Source organism: Arvicola amphibius, chromosome 10 (assembly GCF_903992535.2).
Source record: "Arvicola amphibius chromosome 10, mArvAmp1.2, whole genome shotgun sequence".
Lineage (NCBI taxonomy): Eukaryota > Metazoa > Chordata > Mammalia > Rodentia > Cricetidae > Arvicola > Arvicola amphibius.
Window position 1 is genome coordinate 8486645 of NC_052056.1, and position 13567 is coordinate 8500211.

At 46.5% G+C, this 13567-nt stretch overlaps 1 protein-coding gene across 1 annotated transcript in view; it reads left to right on the forward strand.

Moving 5' to 3' along the window:
• Positions 1-13567, forward strand: part of Tiam1 (TIAM Rac1 associated GEF 1) — a 266751-nt gene that overhangs the window by 202846 nt on the left and 50338 nt on the right. Inside the window, exons 13-15 of the mRNA XM_038345371.1 lie at positions 1527-1608; positions 6921-7007; positions 12607-12831. Coding sequence (XP_038201299.1) covers positions 1527-1608; positions 6921-7007; positions 12607-12831 — 394 coding nt within the window. The remainder of the gene's footprint in view (positions 1-1526; positions 1609-6920; positions 7008-12606; positions 12832-13567) is intronic.

A 13567-nucleotide genomic window follows, 5' to 3' on the forward strand; every position in this document is an offset into this window, starting at 1 on the left:
ATGGTTAGAACGGTTATATACTGCCACCTGGCGGGATGCATGGGCAGTCACACACATTTCATTCCCAGGGCTCAAGCTAAGCCACATAGCAGTGGATAACGTTGAATTACACGCCAGGCTGGCCTGCTATGTCTTGTAAGCTTTATTTAAGTAACTCCATATTTGTCATTTTGGTGACTGTATTTTCTGATCTTAAAGTCATTATCACTGCAATCTTCTAACTGGGGAGTTTAATTTTGTGAATATTTCCAAGGTCCCTAAATAAAATCATAGTGACACCGGCCTGTACCACTGATGTTCCCACCCGTGACCCCCATCACACTGTGTCATAGAACATGGACAAAGACATTTATCTTCTCTCCATCTTCCCTGGGTAAAATGACATGTTGAAGAGATGGGGTGGGGCAGCCATCACAGGCACTGAGCTTCAGGACTGTAGGATAGAAGTTTCTGTTGAATTTCATGGCTCGAGACTGATTTTCATTTCAAGATCAAATAACAGTTTGCATTTGATTTTGCTCTTTTGTTTTCAAATTTGGATTTCAGCTTTAGGTTTTCATGCCTAAGAAGGTCCACTCCCCTGATCTTGGGCCCCTTTGGGTTTCAGAAGTTGGCCAGGGAATCACCATAGTGGGGCAGAGAGAACCATATCTCACGGAATGGGTTCAACTCCTGCCCTGCCTACCCTGGCTTTACAAACTTATTGCTTTCTCAGTAGCCTTAGTCTCCTTATTACATGGGACCAAAAGCCACATAGTTGGAAATTCTTGCTGATGAGATTAGGTCCATATATATGAAACTATAATACCAGTTAATTTAAACATTTCTGAGGTTTAAATTTAATTTAAATTTAATTTAAACATAGTATGAGCTATGCACTATTTCAATCTTTAGTTAATAAAAAACATGTTATAGACTCTGTTGGGTTTCTCAATAGTTGATTGATTTGTATACTTAATTCTCCAGCTAATTTTGTTAGTTAAGTGGCTACCAGAGAGTCTTGTCTGTTTACACAGGTTGTTTCAGTATCAATATTTGTCTCTACTAATTTATCCTCCTGTGCATGTTCCCGTGTGGAAGTGCTGTATGTAAGCACGGGGGGTGCAGTGTAATTTTTTGGAAACTCACTCAACGTGCTTACAACCACCTTTTGATTTTGATGAACCCACTGCCCAAGCACTAGAGGGTTTAATGACCGAGGCATTATTTTTCAGGTCTATGATGAATTTGGGGTGTTATCTGGAGTGATATGTGTGTGTGTGTGTGTGTGTGTGTGTGTGTGTGTGTGTGTGTGTGTGTGTATATATGTGTGGGGGGGGGTGGGTTAGAGTCCATACTGTAACTGAGCTTAGTAACGAGAATTCCAAGTTTACATTATAGCTCTCACTGGGTTGCAGCATAAAGACCGATGTAATATGTATTTTCGTTCAAGTATCAGTTATGAAAAGAGAGATTTACAAAATGTGACCAGTCCTAAGAAGCTGTTTGTGATGGGTCCTAATTAGCCTCCTCGCTGTGATTTGCAGCTTTACAAAGAAATTGAAATCTGCCCCAAAATCACCCGGGATATTCACATTGAGAAGTCAGACTCCATCGCTGGAAACTACGGTAGGTTTGTTTGTCTTTGCTCCTGGGTGCTTGTGTTCTGGTTTAAGCATTTTCTGTGTAAACAGAACGTGCACACATTTACAATTCAATAACAAGCCTTTGGGGCCTGTTTCAAACAACACATCTGACTCCTTGCTATGTAGAGCAGCTGAGCTAAGAAGAGATGCTCACCCTGGGCATGTGGAGGAAGCCTCTGGCCTTCAGTCTCTTGAATCACCAGGATTCCCCTGTCATTAGAAAGTAATTGGGGGGTGGAACTGGGGCCGGAGAGGTGGCTCAGTGGTTAAGAGCACTTGCTGCTCTTCTAGAGGATCCAAATTCAGATTCTTGAACCTTGGGTGGCTTACAACAGCTTGTAACTCCAGTTTTAAGGAATCCAACATCCTGCCTTCTTCTGGCTTCTGTGGTACCTGCCCTCGTGAGTACCATATACTCACGCACATATAGACACACAGACAGACAGACAGACAGACAGACAGACACACACACACACACGTACAACTTTTAGAAGAAGGAACTGGACATAGTGTGAGCGGATTACTTGATTTTCTATTGTTCCTGACACTCAAAAGAAATATCTGTTTGCCTATCCTGCCCACAAACAGGCCCTGGCCTGCTTTCTCCACTGGTGACGTTAAAGGGTGCGTTTCCTCACTGCTGTGCTCTGGTGCCCAGGACCACCGCTGGGTTGCTGGTTCACTAGAGGGCTTAGTACACAGTGTTCTCCACGACTTTGACTAATTGAAGTGAAATAACACGAAGGACAATCAGCAAAGGACAGGAAGAGAGTGTGAGGACAGCAAGCTCAGTGTTACCATTGCAGCACGAGGTGGGACCTTTAGTGAGACCATGGCAGACAAAAAACAAATAAGCCAGATGGACAGACAGAGCTGGAGTGCAGAGTCTATTGAGAGAAGAGTGAAGAGGGGAGAGAGAGAGAGAGAGAGAGAGAGAGAGAGAGAGAGAGAGAGAGAGAGAGAGGGGGGGAGGGGGGAAGAGGCCTCTTTCGAGTTCTGGTATGAGGACGTAGGTAGCGCAGGGAGATGAGGGAGAAGCAGAGGTGTCTATACTTCTGATCCAGCCTGGAGCAGCTGTCGCCTGAAGTGTTGTCTGTGGCTTTGCATAGAAGAAACCGGAGAAGTGGCCCTTGGATTTTACTCAGTGATAGTCACAGGTCTAAGCAAATCACAGAGCCACCTATTTCCAAAGGAGCTGATGAGCGTGTGCCTACTGTGTGCTAGAAGGGGCTTGCAGTTCCTGGCAGAATGTCAAGGCCACTGCTTACAGGTATTTGAGATCTTTCTCTGACTGCGGCTATTAACCTTTTAGTATTTGAAAATGTTCAAATCCTTCCCCAGAAAACTGGTATTCTATTCCTCTTGCATCTCCTCCCGCAGGCAAATAACCTCATCCCAGAATGCTCCCCAGAGGATTGCGGCCTAATGAATAGGGCCTAATTTCGTAGCTCCAGCCACTTCCATTATACCTTCACGCCATTTACTCTTTGACCCGTGAATTAAACACATCAGAAAGCCTGGAGGACATTCTCAATGGCAGAGGATTAATGTTTATAAAGGGCTTATTATGCAACAGAAGTGTGACCTTCGTGATTAAAGCCATAATTGGTGGCGCTGGCATAAACAAGTGTCCAGTGCAGCCGACTCAGATCTCTGCTTGTTCCTCCTTTCTGTCGAGCGAGAGGAAGCCGATGGGAGCCCAGGAAAGAGCACATTTTCCAGCTCTTAGGCTCCTAGTATAGACTGAGTGATTTGGGACGTGGAAGCAGGCACTTGGCATAAAAATGCCCCGCAGTTACCTCCATTCCCCTTAGGGGAGGTTCCATAGGTGCCTAAAATCGTAGCTAGCACAGAGCCCTTAGACCATGTTTTGCCCCCTCGACGTGCATACCAATAATAAAGCTCAAAGCTTTAATGTGAATGCGAATGTTGCCTGTGTGTTTATCTGTGTACCGGATGGCATGCTTGGTGCCTTTGGAGATCAGAAGAAGGAACTGGAATTACAGGTGGTTGTGAACCACCACGTAGGTGCTGAGAATCGAACCTGGATCCTCTGGAAGAGCTGCCAGTGCTTTTAACCACTGAGCCACCTCTCCAGCCCCTAATAAGATTTAATTTGTAAGTTAAACACATTAAGAGAGTAACACTGGACCGTAAGGGAGAAGGGCTGTACCAGTATATTGTAATTCAAGTTGAGGGTGAGTGACCACAGACATAGAAGGTAAAATCCACAAGTGTGGATAGGGGCGCTGTATTTTATAGATATTTTATAGACTTGAGGACTGCTCAGGCTGTGTGGCACCAAGTGCTGTCTGCACTTGGAAGACAGAGGCAAGAGGATCTCTGTGAGTTCAAGGCCAGCCTGGTCTACAGAGTGAGTTCCAAGACAGCCAGGGCTACACAGAGAAGCCCTGTCTTGAAAGCATCCCTACTCCCCTCCCCCCGCAAAAAAAAGTGCTTTGGTTTGATTCAGGTTGAGTTTTGTGGCCACCATTACTTTCATTCAGTCCGTAACCCCATGCTTAGAGGTTGTGGCCAGACCACACTGAGGGAGGAGGTTCTCAGGGCCAAACTTCTTGGTACCACTTCCCAAGCTTCACTCTGGAAAGCCCTGCTGCATGGCTGGTGATGTCAGTTAAGTCAGCTCTCAGTATCCGGGCTCCCATTGGCAGCAGTGCATTGGTGGGGGAAAGTAGTTACTTTTCTGGTTTGCTGTTAGGAATATTCTAACAAAAGCCACCCACTGCAGTTCACAGCCTGAGGGTACGGTCCTTCAGTGGTGGGGAAGTCCAGGCTGCAGGAGCCTGAGGAAGCAGAAAGCAATGAATACCCACACTCAAGATGGTGCCACCCTCCTTTAGGGTGGACCTTCCCACCTCAGTTAACCCCGTCGTACCTGGAATTGTCCCCCAATTAGGAAGACTGTAGCCCTTCCTAAACTGGCAGGATTAGCCATCACAGCCCATAGTCCTGGGTGATCTGATGATCTCCGACCTGAGACTGCTGTGCCATCTCAGCGTAGATTCAGCCAGTCTGCATCCAGCCCTAATGCCAGCCCACCTGTAGCTTTCCTGTTCATATGAGCCCCACGTCTGTGCAAGCTCCTAGCACCCGATACCAACACAGAACATCTTTACAGAACCAAAGGCTGCTTTCTGTTTGAGGATAGAAAAGATGACTTAATAACTCAATTGACAGAATAAAATTTTAAAGACTAAACACTTAGGCCAGGCAGTGGTGGGCTCACATCTTTAGTTCCAGCATCCAGGAGGCAGAGGCAGGCAAATTTCTGGGTTTGAGGCCGGCCTGGTCTGTAGAATGAGTTCCAGGACAGCCAGGGCTACACAGAGAAACCCTGTGTTGAAAACAACAACGGCATCAAAAACAAAACAAAATGAAAGTGAACACGTGGAAATTTCTCTCTCCTTGCCAGCCCTTAGGTGGCACTCGGATTACATGCCGCTTAGATTAAGCTCGGTCCTCAGCTGTCTCTGAGAGGAAGTGTGCACAGGTCAACCCTGTAGCTCTCCCGTGTCTTAGAGTGCCTCTGGTGCTGTATGTTAGCCGTGTGTCCTCCTTATGGTATGTGTCTGTTCTTGAACAGTCATCTTATCCTGGACTTGTGTTTGAATTCTCTGTCGTGGATTCCCTTTGCCAATGGGTGTCCATATGAGGGATTTCCTGGCAGTCCATCAGATCAGCTGGAGGTCTAGTTTCTTCCCATAGTCTTGATTACTTCCTTTTCTAGGTGGCTGGGTTGCTTATCACTCATCATGCCTTCCTGTTTTTACAGTGGCAGCCTCCTAATTGCTGGTTGCCTCAGTTAGATATTGAATGATCTCCTTCTGCCCTGTTGGCAATCATTTTGGCTCCTGTTAGAGTCTGTGGAGGTTAGAGCATTCCCATCCCACATAAAACCTTGGTTAATTGGCTGTAGGACCACTGTGTTCTTTGTTCAGCTAACCGTAGCTCGTAAAGTTTGGATGTAGGACACGGTTATACAGACCCCACGGCTGAACCTGTGCTGCACAGTGTTGCTGCCTTGAGCCTCTTGGCCCCGCCCTGCACATCTGTCCTTCAGGATGCTGTCCACGTTTGTAATGTTGTGTCCTCCTTGCATAGTCTTTAGAAAGGAAGTTGTGCGCATGTCCTCTCGTTGGCTCTGTTCACAGTCGAGACTATCCACCCACTAGATTGAGAACTCTAGCATGCTTCTCGGGCCTTGTGCAGAATTTCATAGTTAATTGTAGGGTTCAGACTGGGTGGATCCCCTGCTGCACTCCGCTCCTTATCAATCATTCAAACAAACAAACACCAGGAACAGAAGGAAATTCCTGAATGACCTCTGTCAACTGCGGCTCCACAGCGTCCTCTGTCTTGATCTCGTCTTCCAACTAAGCAGGCCAGTTCTTGGCACATCCATTGGCGGCATTTTAATTCCCCTCCCCCATAAGAGGTAAATTCAGACTGATAATATAGCGAAGACAAGGAAGTCACGTTCTCTGCCTGAGAGAGTTATAGGTGAATTAGCAATGACTGGTGGCTTTTCTTGCCCACAGGGCTTTTCCTATTTCCTGGTACCAAGAACTAAACAGAAAACTTAATGTTCATTTTGACAGTGCTGGTAAAGTCTCAGTGGCTCTCTGGGATCTCACCTTATAATAAGCTTTTCTCTTTTCTTTCTTTCTTTTTATTTATTTATTTTTTTGCCTTTTTTTTAAGACAACTTTTCCTTTTGCTCCCAGCATTGGTTAACTAGTTAATATTCTGACGGTCACTAGTAGAGTATGAAAATAGGTTAACCAGATTCCAGTATGAAATAATAGGTGTAAAGCAAGTTTTCCGAATGTGGAAATGGATTAGATCGGTGTCCATAGAGCAGTACGTATTGGTGAGCACACATCATGCCCTGGCCAGTCTGTCCCGTGATGTGGACTGAAGGAGGAGAGAAAGGCAAGGGACCCGTACGCAGATCTGTCTGTTCTGTGCGTGTAAGGAAGAGGATGGAAAAAGCAATCAATGCCCTTTAGCAGGAAACAGGTGAGAGAAAATACTGCTTTTGTTTGCATTGACAGGTGAATATGAAGTCTAAAGATTAATGGGCCTAGTGATATTTATTTTTATAAGATCTAAAAATACTTTTTTCCTGTTGTGTAAAACATTCTGAAGAACAAGAAAGAAAAAAAAAATTCCAACCCCAAACATAGACATACCTCTGTGTTCACAGCAGGTACTTCCTGTTGTTGGCTAAACATTCAGAGGTGTGAGCCCTGCGTTCTGTCTTGTGTTCTGCAGGGTTTTCCCTGTCTTCTGTGGACGAAGACGGCATTCGAAGGCTCTACGTGAACAGCGTCAAGGAAACCGGCTTAGCTTCCAAGAAAGGTAAGACTGGGGCTGCCTTGGCTGCTTCTATTTTTGTTTTTGTTTTTTGTTTGTTTGTTTGTTTGTAGTTTTTGATACAGGGCCTTGATATAAAGCTGAGGCTGGCTTGGAATTCCTGGTGTGGCTCAGGTTGGTCTTGAACTCGAGGTCTTCCTGCGGCAGTCTCTCCAGTATTAGGATCTACAGACTTGCAACCCCCCAACTCTACCCGCCCCTACCCCTACCCTGTGGCCCTTGTTTATTTCATAGTTTTCTTTTTGGGGTTTTCTCATTGGTTAATGAGAAAGCCATTTTCAGAGGACTGTGAGTAAAGACTATTGTCTCCTTGAAAACAGTTCCACGGAAATGGGTTTTACTCCATGAGTTTGGGTGTGCAAGAAATGTCACACTCCTAGGTTTAGATGAGACTCTAAACCTGTATCTGTGGGACTACTGCAATGCTCCCTTCTAATCACAGTGGTTCTTTATCTTCTCAGGAGTTTGGGGCTTGGAGGAAGCAGAATTTTGGTCCTCACTGGTCAGAGGCATTAACTAAGCCTTCAGCATCCCCAGAAGTGGCTGTTCCACTCGGTCACTTCCCAGAGAGTCTGCCGAGGTTGATTTGAGATCCAGCTCCTCATCTTTGCTGTCAACTCCCCCCTGATGTGTCTTGACTGTTTTTTGGTTTTTTGTTTTTTTTTTCTTGGGGGTGGGTGGGAGCTCCCAGAGCTTACCATGCATTTTGGCTGCCTTTGGGTCCTGTTCTCCAGCATTCTCACACTGGGTTACAGTGAACTCTCCACATCTTTGGGCTGTGCATTTTGGAAATCTTTGGCAGGGGGTGTTAAAAAACGTTATTAAATGCTGAACATATTCTCACCTTTGCCCTTGTCACCATTCCCTAAACAGTAATGTGGTTGCCAGTTTTATATGTTGCTCAAGATATTAGAGATAATTTACGGATGATTCAAAAGTGGCTATCTGTAAATATGGCTTCTCTACGTCTGTGGATGTTGCAAAGGCTGCTTTAGATTCCACCTCTTCAGGGCACCAAGGGAAGCCAGAACTTGTCCACCCCTTTAGTTTTAGGACAAATGTAACGGGTTAAACCCTGTGGTCCAACACAGAAAATTTTTCACTCACAGTCTAGGAGGCTAGACGTCTGAAGCCAAGGTGTTGGGAGGATTGATTCCTTTTGGAAGCCTGCGGAAGAATCTGTCAGATGTCTCTTCTTAGATATGGTGGCTGCCAGCCATCCCCAGTGAGGCTTACTCACTGATACTCTCATTTTTGCCATTTCTCCATGTCCTTAGTCTTTCTGTGACTGTCTTCTAAAAACAGAGGTTATTTTGTTTGACACTCACCCTAGATTTCTATGATTTTGTCTTAGTTAGGGGTTGATTTTGGCTTAATTACGTCTTTAATATTATATAGTTACAGCAATTATTTTAATTATCTCCATGATACATGCCTGAACCTCTTTCCAAAGAAGGTTGCTTCCTGATGTTGTAGGCAGACGTGATTGCTTTTGTTTGGCGGGGGGGACACTTTTCAGCTCATTATACTTATAAAAATATGAAGCAGGTCAGTAAGTTTAGGAATTTTGTTCTTGGTGTGGAATTTTGTGGGAACATAATCCACGTTGGCCAGCATGTCTGTGTCAGCTTTACTTAGACATGATCACCCAAATCTCGCCTTGTGAAGAATTCTGAATGGAGCACTGGGAACAGAGGGGGGCTGAATTTCCTGCTTCCCTCCCTGTAGCAGCAGAACATAGTACTGTGTGCTTCATAGCTTGTGAGTGCCCTGTGCGGGTCACTTTGTCCCTTGCTGTACCCATCAGAGATTCTCAATCCAGTCTGTGCCCAGACAAAGAAGGTGGGGCGTGAAGGAGGAATAATAGTCAGAGTCGTTTATGTGCTAGCTGTCATGGGGGAGGACCTCCCGCGTGTTCCTCCTCTGCTTTCTAGACTGCAGGCAGACTGGAAGCCAGAGTTTGCAGAGGCACTGAGCTGCTTCTCAGCTGCAAACAGACAGGTTCATTCCTCTCCAGACCTGGTGGCTGATCTTTATCGCTCTCAGCAGGATGAGTGTGCTGTCGGGGGCGGGGGCTCTTCTGACTTTAGTCACATCCTGCTTTAGTCCTTTGAGTCTGAGAACCCTGATGCTCATGAAAACAAATGTCTCCCCAGCCTCCTTGCGCCATAGAGCAATGCTCCCCGCAGATGTAGGACCAGTGTGTGTGTGTCCTCCAGCCACAGGTACCACGCTAACACTCCTCACAGGCCAGGCAATGTCAGGAGGAGGCACATGGGGTGTGAGATCTAGCAGCTAATGAAAGCATACATCCCACCGCACCCCATTCAGGACTCTGCAGGCCACACTTCCCATCTGTGCGTTCTGTACCAAATGTCCCCTCCCCCAGCTTCCATCTACTCTTCCAGTTCAGCTGATGCTGTCTTGCAGCCAGCCTTTGACACCCGCAATCTGTGAGATATTTTCTTTCCCGGAATCAGCTATTCCAAGTTCCTTGACCACTCATTAGCGTGTAGAATAGAACTCACTCTGCCTGGCTTTTTGAACACGGCCTAGGTGTCGCCAGTCTTTTTAAAATGACCAGAATATGTTGTTGGGAAGAAAGGGCAATGGACCGCTGCCTGAGTGGATCTGAGCACCCTGCTTGCACTAATGCACTCTGTTTTCATCTTTGTTTATTTTTGCTGGCCACCCTGGGCCTTTGGCTGTTCCAGACTGCAGTGGGTCCCATGTTCCCACTCCCCCTCTATTGCTCTTCACATACAGACTGCCCCTAGTTGGATCTCAAATCGGCTGCCCTTGCAGAACGGGCTTTTTGTACCCTAGTGTCTACTCATCATGGCCCTGCTTGTTTTGGACTATCATTCTCCCTTTGAGGTCACCGGAGAGCCATGCTGTCATCTAGTATTTTCATGATGGCCTCACGGGATGTAGCCTGGTTGAGAAGAACACGTGTCATCTTGCTCCAAAGAGCTTCGATACTTCGTAGGTATTTTCTCATGGTCAGTCGTCCTCATCAACTTAGTTCATGAAACCCAATATGGATAAGTTCAACAGAGCCGCCATATACAGCTTCCCGTGCATGCTTCAGCATTGCCAGGACATAAATTTCATTTCATTCAACTTCAGTTGAGGGTGAATAGCAACTTGGAGAGTCAATGCCTACTGAATATCTTCAGTGATCATGTGATTAGCTTCTTTTCCCTCTTATGTGGGAGATGGGCTCTGGGTAACTCAGCCAGCCTTTGACTCAGTAACATGTCAGCTGTCACAGAGCCTGTCCATACTGAAGCTGTGACAGAAAGACCCCCGTGGGGCGCTTCCCAGCTCAGTACTACTGACACCGCCTCTCCTCCTACCGCTCATTCTGAGAATAACTCACTCTGTGTTGTCTTCCTAGTGTTTCCATAACAAAGTTCTGCAAGCTGGGTGGCTTGCAGCTGCAGAAATTTATGTGCTTGCAGTTCCGGAGAAGTCAGGCAAGGTTTCACGGGCCATTCTGGCCCTGAACCTTTTGGAGAGACCCCTCTCTGGTCTCACTCATCCGGTTTCTATGGTTCCACATGTTTGTGGACTTGTGGCTATACCACTCCAGGCTCTGCCTCCATCTTCACTTGCCCCTGCTCTTCTTTGTGAGTCTTCCTTCCATGGTTCCCATGAAGGCATGTCAGTGGGCATGGGGCCCATCAGACAATGCAAAGTCTTTCGAGGTGAAATTGCACTCACAGACTCTGAGTGCTGGGACACAGGGACAAAGTTTTCAGGGTCAACACTCATCCTGCCGTTGTTCTTTCTGTGCCAATTGCATAAACCTGGAACCTTTCTTCTGAGAAACTTCATAGATGCCTTCTGGCTTTCAGATCTTTTTATCCTAATATCTAATATCCTGATATTTAATATCCTGCGGTGTCTGAATTATAGGCCTTTGAGTTGTTTTAAGAAAAGACCAAAGCCGGCTACAGCGCCTCACACCTATAAGCCTAGCACACGAGAGGCAAAAGCAAGATTGCTTGAGCTTAGTGTGAGTCTGGGCTGCCTAGTGAGTTCCAGGATACACACACATACATGCATGCGCACACACACACGTATGCATACACACACATACATGCATGCATACATACACACACATGCATATACCAAAGCCACACATCAATACCTCTGCTTTTCATATATTGAAGTCTTACATTTTCTGTTTAAATATTATACTGCTCCATATTTTAATCTGAAAATGAATTGTTTAAGGCTGGAGAGATGACTGACTCAGTGATTAAAATCATTGGCTGCTCTTCCAGAGAGAGGTTCTGAGTTCAGTTCCCAGCATCCACGTGGCAGCTGATAACCTCTCCAACATCCATGGAATAAGACGCTCTCCTGGTGTGCAGATGTACATGTATACAAAACACACCTATAAATAAATAAATCTTAAAAGCAATGAATTTTTGACTCAACAGAATTTTGCCTTTGACACAAAAACATTCACATTTTCATTTCATTCCCCTCCCCGTGTGTTTTTTTGTATATTTTATGCTCAATAACGGGTTTTGTGAGTTTTGGAAATCTGAGTGAGGCTAGCCAGGGTTAGCTTCAAATCTGGGAAGTGAGAACTCTCTAGAATGATCCTCCTGCAGAGTCAGAGCTGGGCCTCATGCCTGCCTTGGGTGGGGTGGCTTCTCAATTCTGCAATTCCTCTGTGTCTTCTTCATTGACTTCCTTTCTAGGGAGACTCCCTTTCCTTCGCAGCCTCCTCCTCAAGTAGCCGCAGTGTCTGTAATAAAGGTCTGAAGTCCCGCTTCGTTAGACACAGCTCCTGGTTTTCCTAGGTTGAGCTTGTTCTCAATTGCCCCTTAGGGTCCCAAACCTTGGCCCATCCTAAGGTATGTCCTGCAAAGGTTGCAGAAACCTCTGAGGACCCTATCCAAATGGAAGGAAATATATACTTCCCCGGATCTTGGTGTCATTCAAAGGCAGGGAGAGTGATAACCGCATTTGGTTCTGTCAGCTGTCTTCTTATGAATTTGGGGGGAAAAACCAAATCAAAACAACCTTCCTCATAATGGTAGGCAGGAGGAGGAACTTCTGCTGTTTGGTTTCATAGGAACGATCAGTAGATGATGCAAGTGTATACAAAACACTGTTGCCAACACCTGGAGACCAGCATCTTGGGGAGTTAACCAGAATCAGCATTTGAGGAAGAATATTGGCAGATGCTTAGATCAGTTGGTTCAGATCAGCACTACTCAACCTGTGGGTTGTGACCTCTTGTAGGGGGCACCTAAGACCATCGGAATACATAGACGCATAACAGTAGTAAAATTACAGTTATGAAGTCGCAGAAAAATCATTTTATGGTGGGGGTGTCAGCACAGCATGAGGAACTGTATTAAAGGGTCACAGCCTCAGGAAGGTTGAGAACCACTGCTCTAGAGCCTTCTCAAACCCACGCGAACACTGCATCCTGCCCCCAGCGGCCCTAGGGCTCTGAGACTCATTACAGGAGAGCTTGGCATCCCCCTTCTGACAGAACTGCTAAGTAGTTATGCTCTGATTCGTGTGACATTAAAACTTTTCCACCTTGCGTTGGCAGGCCTGAAGGCGGGGGATGAGATTCTTGAGATCAATAATCGTGCTGCTGGCACCCTGAACTCCTCTATGCTCAAAGATTTCCTCTCGCAGTCCTCCCTGGGCCTCCTGGTGAGGACACACCCTGAGCCGGAGGCAGGAGTGGAGCTTCTGGAGAACCCACCCCACCGAGTGGACGGCCCTGTGGACCTGGGCGAGAGCCCCCTCGCCTTTCTCACCAGCAACCCAGGTATGCTGTGCCCAGGGCTGTGTGTACTTCATGAGCCTGTGCCCTGGGAGGTATGCCACTCTCGGGGCCCCTCAGGGCTTGCTCCTGCAGGTGTCAGGACCCTCAGTGCTTGCTCCTGCAGGTGTCAGGACCCTCAGGACTTGCTCCTGACCTTGTTAGGGCCCCTCAGGGCTTGCTCCTGCAGGCATGAGGGCCCCTCAGGGCTTGCTCCTGCAGTTATTGGAAGGTGTCAGTGGATGAGTGAAGCTGATAGCTGTCCCTGGGCTTCCTGTTGACATTTTAAAGGAAAAGGGGAAGGTGTTTTTGTCATGGAATGTCTGCTTCGTGTTTCTTTCCCTTATTGTCATCTTGGAGAGAGGTGCGTGGTGTGAGTCCCCCATTTCACGGTTGTGGATAAAGGTATGGGATCACATAAGCCCTGGGGATGCTTAGTTCTCTTTTGGCCTTCACTTTCTCCATTCCCAAAGTCTGCCTGCTCTTCCCATGTGGGAGAAACTGGGTTTTTCTGAGAAAGCTCGCCCAGCCTGTGGTGGTTTTGTCTGACTCCTGTGGACAGGAGGAAATCCTGTCATTCTTGGTCTATCTGCCACTTTTTTAAATGTTAGTAATTTTTTTTCTTTTTTGTGTTCATTGGTGTTTTGCCTGTATGTGTGTCTGTGTGAGGGTGTCAGGAAGCCTGGGACTGGAGTTACAGATAGTTGTGTGCTGCTGTATTGGTGCTGGGGATTGAACCCAG